The sequence below is a fragment of the Copidosoma floridanum genome, unplaced genomic scaffold, assembly GCF_036245765.1.
Source record: "Copidosoma floridanum isolate Cflo_tuat_1 unplaced genomic scaffold, Cflo_Japanese_pri ptg000032l, whole genome shotgun sequence".
Taxonomy (NCBI): domain Eukaryota; kingdom Metazoa; phylum Arthropoda; class Insecta; order Hymenoptera; family Encyrtidae; genus Copidosoma; species Copidosoma floridanum.
This window is the reverse complement of record NW_028321909.1, coordinates 2,185,954-2,204,645: the sequence shown is the minus strand read 5'-3', so window position 1 is coordinate 2,204,645 and position 18,692 is coordinate 2,185,954. Positions and strand designations below refer to the sequence as shown.

Genomic DNA, 18,692 nt, shown 5'->3' with positions numbered 1-18,692 from the left:
TTGACGTGCAACTTTGTGTGTTGTTTGTTTAACACGTTCATTCTCTTAGTTTCAAGAACTTTCCTTACTTTGAGACTTTCCTCCCACTTATATAGTTTTCATTTTTAAGCAATTAAACCCGAGTTTTTACCGGGTTGCATCCCTTTCATTCAAGTGGCTCCACAATTTTCTAGTGACATTTCAATGACGATTTTTCTCGAGTAAATTATTCCGACTTGGCTTTAACACTGTTTTGTCGATCCATTCACCGTCCAATTACAAAAAAACACATTTTGTCTGTTCAAAATTCCTTAAACGCCAAATAACCATATACAAATTTACAAATCTAACAAAAAAATTGACAGGAGGCAGCGATAATGAAGCAGTTCCGGCACCGGCACCTGGTCGCCCTCTACGCGGTCTGCTCGAAGGAGGAGCCGATCTACATAGTCCAGGAGTACATGTGCAACGGCAGTCTGCTCGATTTCTTGCGCACCGGCGACGGCAAGTACATGCAGTTCGAGGACCTGATCTACATCGCGGCCCAGGTCGCCTCGGGCATGGAACACCTCGAGAGTAAGCAGCTCATACACAGGGACCTGGCCGCCCGCAACGTGCTCATCGGTGAGAAGAACAAGGCCAAGATCTGCGACTTTGGCCTGGCGAGGATCATCGAGGACGACGAGTACTGTCCGAAACAGGGTAGTCGCTTCCCGGTCAAGTGGACCGCACCCGAGGCCATCGTCTACGGACGCTTCAGCATCAAGAGCGACGTCTGGTCCTACGGCATCCTCCTCATGGAACTCTTTACCTACGGACAGGTTCCCTACCCTGGTAAGGAGTTTTTTTTTTTCGTTGTCCCACCTCGTCTCGTTTGGAAAAAAATGTTCATTCCGTTTTTGTCGAACCGCAGGTATGCACGGCCGGGAGGTGATAGAGCAGGTGAACAACGGCTACCGCATGCCGAAGCCAGTCAACCACCCGCTGCCGGACAGCATCTACCGGCTGATGTTGCAGTGCTGGGACGCGGTGCCGGAAAAGCGGCCGACCTTTGAGTTCCTCAACCACTACTTCGAGTCGTTCAACGTCACGAGCGAGATACCGTATCTGGAGCCGCCGACGGACTGATACATGACGGCCGCGGCGGCCGCGTCCCACCTAGTGCCACACCACCACCATCACCACTACCATCCGCATAACATCAACTGTGCCATGGAATTTTACGGTATTTACTGTTGAAGGAGCTTGTAATGCTGTCTGCACATACTGCCACACGTGGATGTATCGAATGCGACTCTCTCTCTCTCTCTCTCTCTCTCTATTTTTTTTTTACTTATTGAGCGAAGTACGACGAGGCTGAGCTGAGCTCGAAATGAAAAAAATATGTCGAAACGTGACGTTTTGGGGAACATTTTTTAATCGACGGGGAACTTTTTGCGTATTAATTTTACTCTGTTGTGCGGGTAGGTAAGGTAAAATGCAGCTGACAATTAACAAACAAAAGTCAATTTCCAGAGAAATCGAAAACAAAAAAAAAAAGCTACGTTTGGGTACTAAGCCGACCCTGGCAAAGGTGCTTCTGTATACGCACTGAATATCGTTCGATAGGTAGCCGATAACAAAGAATCACACAGTTCAGTGCAAAGTATCAACGACGATTGACTCCAGGTGCCATAATAGCGCACGTCCACAATTCCAGAAACACGTATAGGTAGATGTGCGCACGCGCGCGACGCCGGTAATCGTTATTTATTGTTTACTGATGTATAAAAAAAAAAAAAAAAAAAAAATAACAAAAAACAAAACAAAAAATACAAAAACGTAAGTCGCACATGACAACAGTCACCATGACACGGAATGTCTGTATAAATGGTTTTTGTAGAGTCATTTTTACGTGATGCCGACTGAACGAAGGAGAAAAAGGTTTAATTATAACCCATCACTGGATAAAAAAGGGTTATTGAAGTAACGAAGAGGTCTTGGTAAAGTAATTTTTAACATAGTATTTTTAAGAAGTAGGTCCGTTTCGAATCGACAATTATACATATATATACATACTGTTAGGATGTAAAACTAGTTACCGTGTAACTGCGAATTAGTCTGTTAGAGACAGTTACGATTTATAGATAAAACGAATGAAAAAAAAGTAATAATAATAATAAAGTTGAAAAGACATTTCGAGTCCAGGTACAGGAAGCGGAAACACTTCAGAGTTAGATTATATTTATATTGACAAAGACGTGAGGTATAGGGAGGTAAAAGACATTGTAGAGCAAAACTGTTGATTGAGTTTAGAGTTGAGAAGGTAAGCGTTAGAGATTATTTGTATGTAAATTTAATGCGTGATGAATTAAAAGCAGGGAAAAATAACTGTTCTTTTCTCGATTTTTCGCTGTGATTCAAACTGCCCAAAATTGAACCATGACTCTGACAACTTGATAATTAAAATCGCAAGCGCGAACGGAGCTTTGTCACGTAAAAACTAACATTGAAATTTTCCAATTTCTTTGCCTCATTCGATTCTTTGTACGGGACGTGATTGTTATTTCATGTAAAATCGTTTTTAAGAGACATAAAAAAAGCGATGTAAGATAGTTAAAAAAAAAAAAATCAAGGAAATTGTAAAAATTTAAGCGTTGGTAACTTTGACTAATATTCTCCGAGTAGATTCTATTTTCCTTCACATGATAAACTAGAAAAATTATATATTACTCGTTTAGATGATTGTAATAAAGACGATATCGCCATAAAAAACAAAATAATGTAATAAATGTATCCAACAAAGTTTCAAACCATCCGTAGAAAAGAAAAGTTACTAAATAAAAACGAGCGGATGACGAATGAAACAGTTTATTATTTAGCCAAATAACTGGAAAAACAGAAAAATAATCAACTTCATCATTAGCAATGGATGTTACTGTGAAGTATAATCTGCGAAAAATGGCACAACTTTTTTTTAAAAATATTGTACATGTTAGAAAATAACAAAAACAATTTTGCATCATCTCCACGACAATGGTGTCTCTTTACAGTTGACGCGTATATCCCTCCATGTATTATTAATTCAAAACTGCATTTCGTCTCTCTATAAAATGAATTTCGAACAAATGTGACATACAGGTCACTGTTAGGCATGCATAGTAGATATCAAGAATTTTCAATTCGTGGGATGAAAAATAGCTTAAAAAACGTATTTTTTATATTCATTGATTTTACACCTCGATAAGAGAAAAAACACAAATATCATTGCTTAACTCGGCCTTAAAAAGCATATACACTGCAGACAAATATCTTAGAAAGAATAAACAGTGGTGACACGTACACCATTAGAGCTATGGAAATTGCCTAACAGTGATTGTGGTAATAACGTAAAAAGGGGGGTAAGCAAGTTTTTGGGTCAGCGTTGCGCAATTCGCGCACGATTCAAACTTAATCTCGCTCAATTACGCGTTACGAGAAAAATTATTTACACGTACACATAATATATACACATACTGTAGGATCCGTGGAGTAGTGAAAAGTGGAAACGCGTTGGAAAATGATGTGTGTTACAAGATAATCGAATGGCTTTTTTTTCGACAAAGTGCTTTTTTCTTCTACTCCCAAGACAAATCTCAAAGTGCTAAAATAACTTTTTGAATCCAAAATTTTTTAGTGCCCAACAACATTTTTAAATAATTTACAAGCATTTGTGCAAGAAGTGATTCGATCATTCGAAACTCAATGAAGCAATACGAGCGTTTGAGTATTGATAATTATACCTACTTTTTTCTACGCGACGGTGAATAACATCTTTGACTGAGTACAGGTAAATATTTCAAAAGCGAATTTCAGCATTTGCAAAGAAAGTCATGGAGTAGAATGATATTCAAAGTTAAATAGAAAATGTGACCATGATCAGCTCAAAAATCCAATCGACTGTTCTCGAATACGAAAACTAGGTGTCGCACAATTTTTCTACCCAAGACTGTAAAAGTGCAGATTTCCTGTACTTTTGAAATTGCGATTTTTATTTACTTAACCTGGGGACCAATTGAGTTTTGACAAATTAATTCTCGATGGTTAAAAAGTAACTGCCAGACTTTCAACTCTTAGTCAAAGTAAATAGTAAAAAAAAATAACAAACGCATTCTCGAAAAGTAATAAAATTTCAGCCACGCTGTATGTAACAACTGAAATTTCCTTATTTTTTTGTACACCCACTTGCTCGTCATAACAGATTAGACTCCAAAGTTGTTATATAGGTGTTATATGTATAGTCTTGAATACGAAAATTTGAGAAGATACAAATCAGGAAACTAGATCTGATTTGTAAGAAATTTTGTAAGTTTTTACCAAAATTCGTACTAATTAGACACTATAAATAACATTAAAAAAATAGAAATTAGACTTTTTACAGACCAAAAAAAAAATTGCATTTAACTCGTCAAGTTTTCCATGAATTTGTTTATGGTTTTGAAGACTGAATGTCTCATAAGTTGGAGGTATGGAAGAAAGAATCTCTCGCCTGTACATGATTATCCTTATCCTCTGGTGCATCACAGCTGTATACCTTATTAATGTAAATTATGTTTAAGTGCTTCTTAGAAAAACAAACATGTTCGAACTTAAAAACGAGGCTCTCTTTCTCTCAGCTCTGTAGTAATGGCGTACTTATTTCATGTTACTTGAAAATTATTCCAACATTCGCTCAAGTCAATATACTGATAATATACCTCAACAGTACACGATAGTCGCATTTTTTACCTAGAGTTATGTATTGATTTATATATGTGTTGCACACGCAAAAGTATAAGGTGATCGCTTGTTCGAAACATTAGCTGAAAATCATGGATTTTACATTTTTGAACAAAATTTTTTGATTGTTTGCTATACTAATCACTACAAATAATTGCGCGTACACGTGATGCTCTAATCGAACATTTCGAAAGTCACACTTAGGAGGAATGATGGCGGTTGATGAACGACAAAAATACAAACGACTATTTTTACTCGAGCCAAATACATATAAGTGTTAATTCAGAGACATTTGATTGTTAAATTAACTGTAGGATCGACAAAATAAATGCATTTTCAAACGACTGTCGATACAAATTTTCAAACCTTTTTATAACGATTTCTAAAGACTCATTGTAAGGGAGAAATCGAGAGTTTGAAATGGATTAATTGCATTTGTTCAAAAAACGATTATTCCCTTCCAACTCGTCAATTTCGCCGATTTTACCTCAAGAAAGATGTACATATATTCGAAATCCATTCTGGTAATCAGTTGTTATTTCCTCGAACAGCAAAAGAAAAAAAACAGAAGCATGAAGATAAATCTATTTTTACCGAGTCGACTATTATGTATCCGCACATTCGTAGAAGCCTGAAAAAAGCACATTTAAATAGATCCACCAGTACGACACTTTGTTTGTACAAAATGTGCTTTCAATCCGACGAAGCCTCAATTTCCGCAAAAAAAAAAAAAAAAAAAAAAAAGCGTATCTCATTGGTCGTTCCGCTCATAATGGCATAGTGTCTCACTACTATTTCTGTTCTTATCAAGCACATTATGCTCATTGTTTCGATACTGCGAAAAAGTTTATGTACAGAATCGTTTTGCAAGTAGATTAATCTGCACCGTATTTATATCTATAACTGCGTGTTTTTTTTTTTTTTCTTTTTTTTTCGTAAAAGCGTTTCGTAATTATGATATGCATAAGCTGTAAATGTTTAGTTTGTACGACACGTAGTATTACGATTTTTCAGATCGATCGTCTTATTATTTCGAGGCTGTCGCTTTACTTGCATTTAGATTTATCGCATCACAGTCGATTGTGCATACTACTACTACTACTACTACTATTACCTACTACTACTACTAGTACTACTATTATTACTACTGTACCGTGTTTTTAACGCAAATAGCATTGTACTTAAGAGTTACTAATATAATATAAACGGAGATCTCGAAATTATATATATATATATACATATATATTAAATAAAAAAAGAAAGAAAAAAGTCAAACTCGTCCTTTCGTATACAAAGATTCATGACAACGTGTGTGTATAGCGTAGTTTCGAAACTGTGTGGATATAATTTTGTATCCGTTTTGGTTTAAGTTGAACGTCTCTCTCTCTCTCTCTCTCTCTCTCTCTTGCATTAGCAATAATAAAGAAAAAAAAAAAAAAAAAAAAAAAAACGTAGCAACGCGTTTTGTTGGTGTCCACCGCGGGTCAACTCTGATGGAGGCGAGAATGTTATCTGTGATATGAGTGACGGAATGTGCGCGAAACCTGAATTGGTTGGAAAAACGAAAAATTACAAGAGCGCCGATGCGTAAAAAATAATGGTAAATTACGCATGTGAAATTAAAAATAGAAAATTTCAAACGCTCGTTTTGAGAACAAAGGAGAGGTGCGCCGATTGTGTAGTGAAACGCGTGCAGTGTTGCTGGGGAGCGAAAGACAGAACTTGGTTTTTGTAGTGACGAAGCGCAACTTCGTTGTCGGTGCGGCTCGTCGACCGATATTTCCTCACAAGCATTTCTTTTAATTTTTGTTAATTTATTACCACGTGTTTCGCGTCTCACTCTCACTTAGGGAACGAATGCCTGCATTTGGGTGTGTGTACGTGGAAGAGAAAAAGCCCGACTTTTCCCGTTTCGATTTTCTACTGTAGTTTTTTAGTTAACGAATAAAAACAATCGATACCATACCACACACAAGACGGATAAGGGTTGAATTTTGTTAAGATTGATATGCTGTCGTAATCTTTTTTATGTACCAAAGTCTTTTTTTATATGATTATTGTATACATGAAATAAATATTCTTAAGTAATTTAATTATTATTTTGTAATATGACATGATTATTATGTATATGCAAATGAAGATAAATATATTATGAATCATAAGTACGATATATGTAATTTTGCTTTTTTTATTTTGACTAACCGCATATTGTATACCTAACTCCACATTTAGAACTGTTATACAAACAGAACATCATTATGACCGACTCATTTTTTGTTTGGCTGAAACTTTTTTTTTTTACATAGAGGGGGTGAAAGTTTGAGATTTTCTTTGTAACACAAGTGCATAATTTTCACTAAAATAACATAGAACAATCCATTTTTCATTGTTTTTTTGCACCTGAAAATCATTTTTTTCTTGATATAGAACCCATAAAAAAAGTTTTAGCTTAATAAAAAATGTGTTCATCAGATTTTGCCTCAATTCATCCGTTTTGTAAAAGAATTACCCATATATTATACCTTTACCAATGAGTTGGATATATTTTCCCAAATTATAAGGAGATGAAAAGGAAAAAACATAACACGAATAAATAAATAAACAAGTAGCAAGTTGTGGTTGTATTTATAAATTTTATTCTTGATTACTTTTTTCGATATCACCGGATATATACATGATTGTAAAAAAAAAACATTCTGTAGAATATATTAATAATATAATATAATTTAATAAAGGAACCAGAAAGCTACCTGCATCCTTTACAATATATTTTTTAAATAAATTGTTGATAAATAGCGTTTTCAGAAATCTGACTTCTTGGCTGATTAAACCGAAAATTTTTTCTTTTATCAGTCTGCTATTTTTATTCTATATTTACAATTTTTGTCGAGATTTTTGTAGTTTAGCCAGTGAAGGCAATCACAAAATTACATTCATTATAAAAAAAAAAAAAAAAAAAAATAAATAAATAAAATTAAAACATTGCTGAGTTTACCCATTAACGCTAGTTGCAGATTTTATGGACACGTAAGTATCTGTCAGATTAAGATTAATCCATAAGATTCAACTGTTTGCTTTCAGTATCAGAAATTAAATTGTATAAAATGACTGATGTTGCAAAAATTTACGTATCTTTCCTAATCTAAAGATCAATAACTAAACAAATTTTTAATAAAAATTTTTTACTCCAAATTTGAATTTTACTGCATAAAGATTACTAATATTTATATATCCTGCCTTAGGCATTAAATGGTTACGGTGTTAATAAATATACAGTCTTTATGAAATTCTAAATCAACGATTTTTGATCTTAAAAACGAAAACACTTAAATGAATAAATGAATGTCACTTTGTAATACGTAAAAGCATAAGTAAATAATTAAGGAAATACCATAACCTACTTACTTAACTTTTATTCTCAATCTACATTATATTAATACGTATATGATGTAATTTAGATTTAGGTACCAAACGAAACAGTAAAGTAACCTAGGGGAAAACATATAGTTAATACGAGAACGATACACAAGACAACCTTTCGGTACGAGATTAACAAGTGTAAGTGGCTTTTGTGGCTTTGTGCCATTATTTTCAACAGCACCTTAGCTCCTAAGATTGTTCTTGCTCTTACAGTAGATCAAGATATAGTATCAGCTTCAAATAACTGCGGTTTCTTTTCAATCATAAACATCAATTGAATTAAGAAAAAAATTTACTCTTCATAACTCATTTCGTTAAATTTTATTTGTACAAATATACTTTGATATTTGAAGATTAACAGTACCTTGCAAAGCAGTGCGCAATTTACACTAAAGTTTTAAATTCAAACAATAAATATTCATGCCAGGTTGTAAAACACTATGGCGAAACTGACAAGAGATGGACCCTAACGGTACATAAGCTGCTATCAAAGCGCCAAAATGAAAAAAAAGAAAAGAAAAGGAAACGGCAATCATTATTTCGAGTCGTTTGTAAAGCATCTAATGAGAAAGCGCGTTACAAACACGAGGACCGGAGAAGCGGACGGTACATTAAATGTACATCATCTCAGCCATGTGTGACATCTTCTTGGGAATATGAACATATTCCTCGAAATAACTCGCGAGCTCGTCTATGGTCACATCGCACGAGGGCGCGGACATGCGCGCCTGCAACGAGCACGTATTGTTATTTGCACCTGATACCTGCTGCTGCGCGTTTGACACGAGGCTACTTTCGTCCGACGCTTTTAAGCTCGGCATCGTATTGCTGCGAGCTCGCTGGAAACTGTTGGCCTGATAGTCGGTCTCGGGAATGCTGCTGTCGTCTTTCGCCTCCGAGTCCTTGAGACTGATTTTCAAAGCTCCAAAGTCCTTGGTCATCGAGCCGTGACCAAAGATTTTTATTTTCCTACAATTTTTATAAACGAGACGTTAACACTTTTGTTACCTTTGCACGGCTATTTTCAAAATGGTTCATTCTGGAGCTTACTTTGAGATGCTAAGCTTGCAAGCTTTCTCGAGGAGTGTACTGGCGTGGTTGTCGCTTGGACGCGTAGGATCTGAACTGCACAATTTCAAAACAGCCTCGCGGATGATGGAGTTTTTCTTCTTCGGCCTGCGCAATGTGAGCGCGAGTGATGCTCGACTGCAGTCGGTGCAAGCTTTGATCGGAAACGTTTTCCTCGTGTACCGCCGAGAAAAATCTCCGTTGTTTCGTTTGTAACATTTGCAACCGGGCAAGGGGCTTAATGCTGCCGATTTATCGTTTAATGCTCTGAAATCATACGAAGTTGAAGGTGATGACATTTTACTGATGCTTTTGTTCTATTTTTCTAAATATATTTTACAAATATTAATTATATGTTGAGAAGCTTTTGTGATTGTATAAGATACAAGAAATTTAAACTTATTTAGCTGAATGAGAAAATGAAATTTTAGAGATTTTAATTTACGCTTGGCATCTTGCCAAATTCTTTTTGTACACAACCTTGGAGTGCTCATTTAGATCCATTTTTTTCTTTAATATGCAAAATTTATTTAAAAAAATGTAATTTATTCACTCGTGACATACATGACATTTTTAGCTAGTGAGCTAACAATGAAAGTAAAATTTAGCTGCTACTAAAAAGGAAAAAAACAGTCAGAGTTGAAAATGAAACATGAAATATGTTTGTTGATATATTAATAAAGTTGTTTAAACAATATATAAACTTTAAAAACAATTAAGCAATCACAGACCTTAGAGTTAAACAAAAATAAATCCAGTTTTAAAATAAACCTGATTATGAAATAAATTGACCAACCTTGTGGTCATATCCAACAATGAATACAAACAAATGATCAACGATACTAAATTAAAAACTTCTCAACTATTGTTAAAAAATGTTAGGTTTGCATACAAATACATTTAATCTCAATGTTACTCCACCAGTTGGTTACAAAAAATTTGTTCGTATATGCTGAAATATTTCTTATACATTAAAACTGAGATTCAATGAAATGAAGTTTCAGTCAAAACCATCGAGCTTCAAAAGATTGACATTTTGACAAATTAACCGAACCAGGTATAATAACAGACAAGTCATCAAAACTCACTGATGACAGGAGCCCTGGGAAAGCTGGTCGATCTCGAGCTTCTCCAGACTGGCAGGTAGCAGCTCGTCTGCCATTTCTGTTGTCGTAGCTGCCACCTCTTTCTGGCTCAGAGACTGTACTGGCAGCATGGCATCCCCCTATTATCAACCGACAACCGACCCAATTCTTTCATAACCAAAACTTCCAGAGAGACTCTTTAATTTATTTCTCTCCCGTGTGGTTGTTGATTGTTTCTTCTGTTTTTCAGTCTTCTTCGCAAGAACGATCTCTTGTTTTACCTAAGTTGCTCGATGGAAGCCTACAATTCACACAACAAATGGTGTAAAGTTGACGTCAGATTTTAATACACAAAAAATGAGAAATATGCTTTAATCTTTATTGTAAATCAATCGATAAATACAAATACTAGTATGTAGATTTCGTTTAGAGCTAGAGCCCAGAATGGCCAAATCGCTCGTGTGTCAAAATACGACAATGAAAACAAAACATGGACTGACCAACCAACGTAAACATCAACAAAGCAGGCGTCAGTGGCGTCACGATCTAAAACATCAAATGACTAAACTTTCCATGAATTAGCTTGAAAATTACCTGCACCCGACGCACGTTGGACTATGATTTGGTTCACCAAACAACAGATATCTCTCGGTGTGTGTAGGTATTGATGAACAAAAGCGCAGAAAGTGTCACCTTCTTACTCTTTAGGTTAGAACAGACTCTGCAGAGAATTCATCGACAACGACGAAGACGGCCTCCTCGACGTCTTCCTATGGACGACACTTTTATTTACTCTTGGCTTGAGAAACTGCCGTACACCGAACGTTAACAACATTCAAGACAACGCAAATTTGCAGGTGACGATTCTATGACCCTGGGCGACGACACTGCACTCACGACAAGCAATTCACGGAACTTTTTGGCAACCAATAACCATTTACAGTCTGGTTCTTTTGTTTGAAAATTATATCACACACGAAACACTATCAGTCGATTCCCAGACCAAAATGACGACTTGCGCGCGCGATGAATTGACAAGTCTCCTCTAAAGTCTAGACTTTCACTTTGACAATTGACAACGATAAGTAAGTTTCGGCCACTGCACGACAGAGTACACGTCTACACGAGTACTTAAGATGACGATCTACACGATGAGTCGATGAACGAATTTTCCGGAATTGTGTGAAAGAAGTAAGTATGTATATATAAGTAGGTATACCAGACTACCAGAGTATATATACCTATATGTATTTGTGGAAGTAGTGTGGAAGTCGCAGTGATAAAGAAATTCTTTAAAAGAATGACGAATTGACTATTTACGTGCAACAAAGACAGAAATGAAAATCTGCGAGCGAGCGTTGAAGCTGAAGAGCTATAAGTAGGCTGACATGAAAGCGCCGGAATGGTCATTGGTCGTTTTCCTGATTTTCCATTTTTCCCCATCCACCCACGCAGACTGGGTGTACCGCGAACTTTTGAACTGGGTTATTTAAGAATAATTTGTTTTGTTCAACTAGTATTTTTTTTTCAGATTTTGCCTATACCAATCATTTACGTGGATAATCAGGAATGACTTGTAGATACACAAGATGTTCACAGGGTGCTTCAATCGAATGAATTTTGGACTTTTGTTTATTCGGAATTTCGGATACCGCAGCAGACTATGCAGTCGAGTTGTCGGAGTGCTGCTGCATCAGGTTACAGATTGCAGAGGACAAAATTAACGAAGTAAATATAGTATATATATATACTTAAGATAAATCGTGATGGGCTGTCGATTCAAAACCTGTCAAAACCCAAGTTGACGCTGCTCGTGCATTTCTCTTTTAAAAATAGAATGTTACATTGTCGAGATGAATTCGAAGTGAGAAAGAAGGTAAATTTTTTTGTGAAATCTCGTTCAAAGGAATTGACAAGAAGCTGTGAGGTTAGACCTTTGGAATAATGGAAGGGGAGTCGAGGATTTACTTCTCCCTCAAAGTAATATTAGGTAAGTGTATCCAAAAAAAAACTTTGAGGAACCAATGACTGATTTTCGTTTTCATGTTGTCTTTAGCTCTAGGATTTGGAATTTTACATCGCTGGCATGTGTCAACGTTGTTTGAAAATGAGAGACACTTTTCTCATTTGTCGGAGCTTGAGAGGGAAATGTCGTTTAGAACAGAAATGGTTTGTCACTTCATTTTTATCCACACACAACCATCATTCTCTCTTTGTTGTCATTATACTTTAGCACTACTATTATTATACTCATCGTTGCATTATTGCTTGTACTATGTCCTAGGGGATGTATTATTCATATTTCAAAACAATAGTTGAATCTCGAACTTTTTACGAGGGGATGCAAAAAGTGCACCACGACAATCTATCGGAATATCCAAACGTCATCAATGCCGAAAGTAAATATAGTCTTGGACCAGAAGTGAACATTGGTATGTTTTATCATATTATGAAATTTTTCGGTCTTCTGCCAAAGCCACAATGTTGGCAGGTGAGTGAAATTTTAAATGAATTTTAATCACTGTATTCACGTATAAAAATAAATGTACCATTTTGAAGATTGAAAGAGGCCATGGTTTGGCACCAATAACCAGCTGTGAGGGTATAGGAGTGCCAGTGTATTTTTACTTGGAATTCGTATGGCTGTGCGCGCTAATCACTGGATACACAATATTTCTTTTTGGGGCCAATCTGAGTGGATCCGTCATCGGAGGCCTAGTAGCTGTAGCTTCGTTTTTTTTCAATCACACAGAATGTACCAGAGTACAGTGGACACCACCTTTGAGAGAGAGCTTTGCTTATCCTGCTCTGCTCTTACAGATGTTCTTGCTGTCGGAAATTTTGAAAAAGAAGAAAAAACCGGAAACCACCTCGACATACGTTGTGAGTTGGTCCTCTTGAAAGCAAAGCATTTCATTATTAACCGAGTAATTCATAAAATTTTAACGCATTTCTTCAGGACTTGACAGTATTATCGGGTTTCTGTCTGCAAAGCTGGCAGTTCTCTCAATTTGTATTTGTGACCCAGACAATAGCAATGTTGATTCTCAAATGGCTGCGAATAATCGACGTCAGCATGTACAGATTTTTTATAACGATTCACTTGCTCGCAGTTGGCTTGGTGTTCGCTGTAACGGGCAACTCCTTCCTCATGAACTCGATACACTTGGCGTTGCTCATCGTAAGCTGTTTCACATCGGAACTCAGTCACTTTTTATCATCCCGCCATTATGATCCTAAAACAATGACGTTATTGGAAATCGCGTGCACTCTTGTCTTCAGCAAACTATTCAAGATCGCGTTATCGTCCAACTCCGATGACGAGCACATTTTCAACATCTTGCGCTCAAAAATATCATCTTACAAGGATTTTCACACGCTTTTGTACACATGCGCTCCTGAATTCGATTTTTTAAAGTACGAGAATTACGAAGCAATCGTGAAAACTTTCCTGCTGCCAACTGCCATTCTCGCGGGTTTTCTGATTCTGTACTACTGGTACAGGAACTTGAGGTCACAGGGCTTTCCAGGATGCATCGAACCACATGTTGCCTACAACATGCTGCAAATGGGAGCTTTTGTCATTATGGCGGTGTTTGTCATGCGGTTGAAGCTATTTATGACGCCCCATTTGTGTATCCTCGCTGGACAAGTTTCTAGCAAACGATACCTCGAAAAGTTGGGGATCAAGAAGAAAACAACGCAAGGTGCTCTGATCGCCCTTATACTCGCCTTGATGTCTTATCATGGATTTCAGCGTGTGCTTAAGGAGCGAGATTTCGTCGGTAAGCCATTTATGTACAGGATAGTTGAAAAAATATTAAAAATCATCGGTCTCGTTGCAGGAGAATACAGTAATGTGGATCAAGAGGAAGTACTCGAGTGGATACAGACGTCAACGCCAAAAACAGCATCTTTTGCTGGTCAAATGTCTCTAATGGCAAATATCATGTTATCAGCAAAGAGGCCAGTTGTTAACAATCCTTATTACGAAAGTAAAGAGATGCAGTAAGTTTGTTAAATCAAACTTGACAATAATATGTCCATTAAAAATTTAATTAACCGTTCAAATGATTTTAGCGACAGAACGATGAAGGTTTATGAAATATTCAGCAGGAAATCCGTAGCTGAGGTTCACGAAACATTAATGAAATTACATGTGGACTATCTTGTCATTGAAGAAGGCCTATGCTATGGATATGGATTTTGGTATTATTATGCATTTCTGTATTTTGAAACGAGAAAATTATCACTTGTATTGAATTTAAGTAAAGACAAACGATAATTTTCGGGCACTACCGATACACGGGAATGCCTAATTATTTTTGTTTTGTTACTTTAAATTCAGAGAAATTTTCGACTTACACAGGAAACCGGGTTGCAAAATGCTGGAACTATGGGACTTTGTCGATAGGGGCAAAGCAAAAAACGAAGGCCAGGTACCGGTGTGCCCGACGCTATTCCACGGCAACGCCCATCCGTTCCATCGCGTCTTCGAGAACCGCAGCTATGTCGTTTTGCAGCTGAATTACACCAAGTTCATTGAGCTCAAACCAAAGACTATTATGTACAGTCAGTAAATGATTTGAAACGTGCCTACACACAAAAACAAAAAAATTATTTTCCCTCGTGCCGAAGGAAAATACGTGATACAGACGTTCAGAGGGAGAGATATTTTTAATATTGCAGGAATAAACGTTGCTCTTTTTTTTTTCTTTATACGTTGATTTTACTTTAGAGTAGCTGTACAGTTGACGGTGATTTTTTTCTTTAGCTTATGTAAAACTAGGTGTATTTGTTTTTGTTCTTTCGACCTATCTTTTAGCTACTCTTGTTGCCATACATCCTAAAGACACCAATTGTACAGACAACTTGTCTATATTAAGAATTATTTTAATAAACATTGGATGTGTACCAATCATTGAGGTTTTGAATTAATACCGATACTTATTATCGTCCTATTAAAATTTGCATTTTAGGCAAAAGAAAATACCGCGGTGTTGAAAAAAACTGTCTCGACCCCAGCAGGGTATCAAAGCAGAACGGGTCAGCACCGATTTGTATTATTAGCCTTGCTCGATAATGACCGAAGTAACTATTTTTTACAAAAAAAAAAAAAAAAAGTGCACGCGCCGTTTTCCTTTCAATGCTTGGCAGTAGATGAAGCACGGACCCTGTCTGTATAGTTATACATATATGCTGCATACAGCGCACGCAGGTACACACGTTCACTTTGGAGCGCAGTTAAGTAGCCTGGCAGCTACCAGGAGATAGGTACAAGGTGTACCAGCGGTGTCTGATGGTTCGTATGGGCGCGCGTGCTGGTGACCTAAATCATATGAACCGCTGCGCTAAGCTCGCAAAGAGAGAGGATACTTACTTACGTACTGTGGAGAGAAGCGCGGATCACGTTAGTCCGTCACCGGCCGCGGCCGCAGCAACACGCGCTGCTGGCACAGTTTTACTGTGTTATTTATTTTTATTTACGTTTCTGGTGTGTGCACATGTGCTCTTTTTTTTTTTTTTTTTTTTTTTTTTTTTTTTCTCCAAAAAATCGTAATTTGTGAAAAAATAAAATAAACAGTGAAGGGGACTTTCAGTTTCAGTGCTGGATTTTTCTCCTCGTTTTTCAAACAGATATGTCACTTTGAGCCGAATCTTGATTGTACGCCCTCTAAACTTTTGATTTGCAATCAGAAAGTATTTTTTAGTTACAGTCAAGCTACTAACTTTGATTGAGTGGTTTTAGCGTCGATTAAACTGACAAAAGTTTCATCATTTACCGCATTACCGGTTGGTACAGTTATTTGATTTTTGACGATTTTATACTGTTTCGACCGATTTATTTCAAATTAATATTTTTCTCGTTCCCACCCAAAAACCAACGAAAATCGGGTGTCAACGAAAAAGTAAAAAAAAGAAAACACCCCTCGAAATCAAATCAGTGGAAAATGACAGGAAAAGTATCGCGAGTGGTGAAAAACAAAATGAAGCGGGGAAACGCATGGTGAAGAAGTGCCTCGTCTCAGCCGCACCACAAGAAGCCATGTGAAGTAGCAACAAAGTATGCAATAATTTTTCCGACCCACGAACCGAAGCATCTTGGAAGATCCGCGAGGAAAAAAAAAAAAGTCTAGCGCTCCAGGCGAGAAAGGAAAGAATGTGCGACCGCGGGTAAAAAAATTGGCCGGCAAGTGGAATAAGAGCTCGCTCAGTGGAGACACTTTGTCCAATAAATCGAAGATCCGAAGAGCGCGACCAGGAGATGCTACACGGCTCACATCCGACGACCTGTGGGGCCATTTGTATCCTTCCCGCTCGCCGGCTTGATCTTCCCTCGTCGTCGTATCTACCTCTCGAGCAAGTGAGTATACATTATATACAACTCTTGTGCCCACACGTATACAGATGTATCGATGTTGTTTTTGTTCTTTACGGTTAGTGGATCGTGGGAATCGTTCGAGAGATGACTCTTTCGTTTTTTCCTCTTCCTCTTCTCGGGTTAGTTATCTGCGGTAAAGGCTTGTTGCCGGTGACCGGTGTTTGTTTTTTTTTTTTTTTCTGCTTCATTTATCGGTTAAAGGGGGAGGGTTATGTTCCATCGGTAATGCGCGTAGGGATCAACTTGTAAAGTGTGTAATTAGAGGATGTTTCTATACTATACGTGTAATCACGAGTACGTGTATTATCAGGGATGTGCATCTTTCGGTGCTTTGCGCGCGTGGACTTGGGAAACAAAAAAGTTATCTCGTAGGTACTGTTCAACTTGCGTTGCACCGCTCGCGATTGAAAATAGCGATCGACAGCGTTAACTTGCTCCGATCGTTTCGCAAAGATACGAAATTGCGCCGAGTTAAGTATGTTAAACGTTTTCATATACGCGCGTAAAGCTTTCAAAATACAATACAATGTGTTACACGTACTGCGTTACTTGCGCACAGCAGAAGCATACGAGAAATGTTGTATTAGTCAACTGATGCGGAGTACGTAGGTGCAATGTAATTTATCAGCATCCATTTATGCCTTGCATACTCGTTGGATTCCTAGAAGGAATGATTCTTTTTTTTATTTTTACTGTTTATTACAAATTCAGATATAGTGCCGAACAATAACTAGACCAGTCGAGGTATTACTACAATAGTTATATATGAAAACCGCTCACTTGATCCGATCGATCTCAGAGGAGACAAGTCGAGTTTTCAACATTTTCGTTCCACTTGTGCGTATTTTTTAACCTTAAAGATCCGTTACGGCTCGACATTTTCACGTTGGAGGGTTTGATACGTACGAAAGATAAAATGTACCGCTTGAATATATTAAAGAACCTCGTGTATTCGAGATGGTTTCATGAAAAAAAGGTCCAACGAGCTTTACTAAAGCAATTATAACGCTGATTTTTCCGCGAATTTACCATCATTGAATTTCCAAACCGTTTCGAGCCAACGCGGGGAATCCCCGATTTCTGCAAACACTGGCCGAAAGGCACCAATCTGTGCGAAAGTTTGTCATGAATCCGAACCAAGTAAGAACAGTCGAAAAACATGAGACATCATACGTACCTCATCACACCGAAAATCCAAAACAATGTCAAAATGAGAGAAAAAAAAAGAAATCCACCTACTGCTTATTTACTTACAATGTATAGCAGCGTGTATCAAAAGTTTGCGTGCACGTGCTTCTGTTCTCACACCCGTCGCAGTTATAGACGCAGTTACAGCGGCTGAAAGAATGGGCTAATATAAAAAAAAGAGGGTGTACTTACACACAATAATGCGCAATAATGTAGACTACACAGGCACGCACGTTTCCGCGTTACGAAAATATTTATAACGATCTCCACTCTCTTATAGGTATAGGGTGTACTTATCACACCATACATTGGTGTTTTCGTGAAAATATTTATTCATTATTATTTTTTTATGTTCATCGTTGCCTGAAGGGCTATCATGACACCACCCAAGTTATCCATAACTGGCGAAACGGTATCAGTGGGTTAAACAGCGGGAGAAACGTTGGGTTTTCTCAACCTCTATGGAGAAAATAGCCTCATACTTGTGAATGAAATTTCTTTCCAAATTGGGATTTCAACTCCGGCCCACGGAGCCATCATGCACAGGCGTCTGAACGTAACAATATATACATCACATTGTTATCTCGTACACGTAAATACAACCCATATAAAAAAGAATCGGCGTCGAGTCATCATCGACAGTTACGTGCTCCTTTCGCCCGTATCTTGTTTTTAATCTTCACACCCGGCGTAACGCGATTTATCATACCGATTCGAAACGGATCGGACTGGCTACCGAAAAGACAGTAGGCATAGGTGTAATATACCTACATCTAGGTCATAAAACACTCGATAACGCCCCTCGTTCTCCGGGTCTCTCTTTTTCTTCCTTC

At 37.4% G+C, this 18,692-nt stretch overlaps 4 protein-coding genes across 9 annotated transcripts in view; 3 read left to right on the top strand and 1 right to left on the bottom strand.

Moving 5' to 3' along the window:
• The window catches only part of Src64B (Tyrosine-protein kinase Src64B), a 78,211-nt gene extending 71,364 nt beyond the window's left edge, over window positions 1–6,847 (top strand). For all 3 annotated transcript variants that reach the window (XM_089597251.1, XM_089597250.1, XM_089597249.1), the window contains exons 8-9: window positions 345–813; window positions 893–6,847. In XM_089597251.1, the coding sequence (XP_089453377.1) occupies window positions 345–813; window positions 893–1,107 (684 nt within the window). In that variant the 3' untranslated portion in view covers window positions 1,108–6,847. The remainder of the gene's footprint in view (window positions 1–344; window positions 814–892) is intronic.
• A 482-nt stretch (window positions 6,848–7,329) lies between these two features.
• On the bottom strand, window positions 7,330–11,614 carry LOC106643477 (uncharacterized). 2 transcript variants are annotated; one of them, XM_089597284.1, is made up of 5 exons: window positions 10,899–11,614; window positions 10,693–10,851; window positions 10,293–10,590; window positions 9,187–9,471; window positions 7,330–9,105 (listed from the first exon to the last, which is right to left on the bottom strand). In XM_089597284.1, the coding sequence occupies exons 3-5, from the start codon at window positions 10,418–10,420 to the stop codon at window positions 8,748–8,750; spliced, it is 771 nt and encodes a 256-aa protein (XP_089453410.1). In that variant the 5' UTR covers window positions 10,421–10,590; window positions 10,693–10,851; window positions 10,899–11,614; the 3' UTR covers window positions 7,330–8,747. The 2 variants fall into 2 exon arrangements, with proteins under 2 accessions (XP_089453410.1, XP_014214117.2); XM_014358631.2 differs by lacking the exon at window positions 10,693–10,851 and having other exon boundaries at window positions 10,884–11,614.
• Window positions 11,311–15,208, top strand: LOC106643476 (protein C-mannosyl-transferase DPY19L1). 3 transcript variants are annotated; one of them, XM_089597282.1, is made up of 9 exons: window positions 11,311–11,480; window positions 11,821–12,279; window positions 12,346–12,458; window positions 12,574–12,780; window positions 12,849–13,172; window positions 13,249–14,074; window positions 14,135–14,297; window positions 14,370–14,498; window positions 14,659–15,208. In XM_089597282.1, the coding sequence occupies exons 2-9, from the start codon at window positions 12,234–12,236 to the stop codon at window positions 14,867–14,869; spliced, it is 2,019 nt and encodes a 672-aa protein (XP_089453408.1). In that variant the 5' UTR covers window positions 11,311–11,480; window positions 11,821–12,233; the 3' UTR covers window positions 14,870–15,208. The 3 variants fall into 3 exon arrangements, with proteins under 3 accessions (XP_089453408.1, XP_014214115.2, XP_014214116.2); XM_014358629.2 differs by lacking the exon at window positions 11,311–11,480 and having other exon boundaries at window positions 11,731–12,279; XM_014358630.2 differs by lacking the exons at window positions 11,311–11,480; window positions 11,821–12,279 and having other exon boundaries at window positions 12,402–12,458; window positions 12,605–12,780.
• Window positions 15,209–16,442: 1,234 nt separating this feature from the next.
• LOC106643469 (uncharacterized) overlaps window positions 16,443–18,692 on the top strand; it is a 102,623-nt gene continuing 100,373 nt past the window's right edge. The window contains exon 1 of the mRNA XM_089597371.1: window positions 16,443–16,653. The gene's annotated coding sequence lies outside the window, so the exon portion shown is untranslated. The remainder of the gene's footprint in view (window positions 16,654–18,692) is intronic.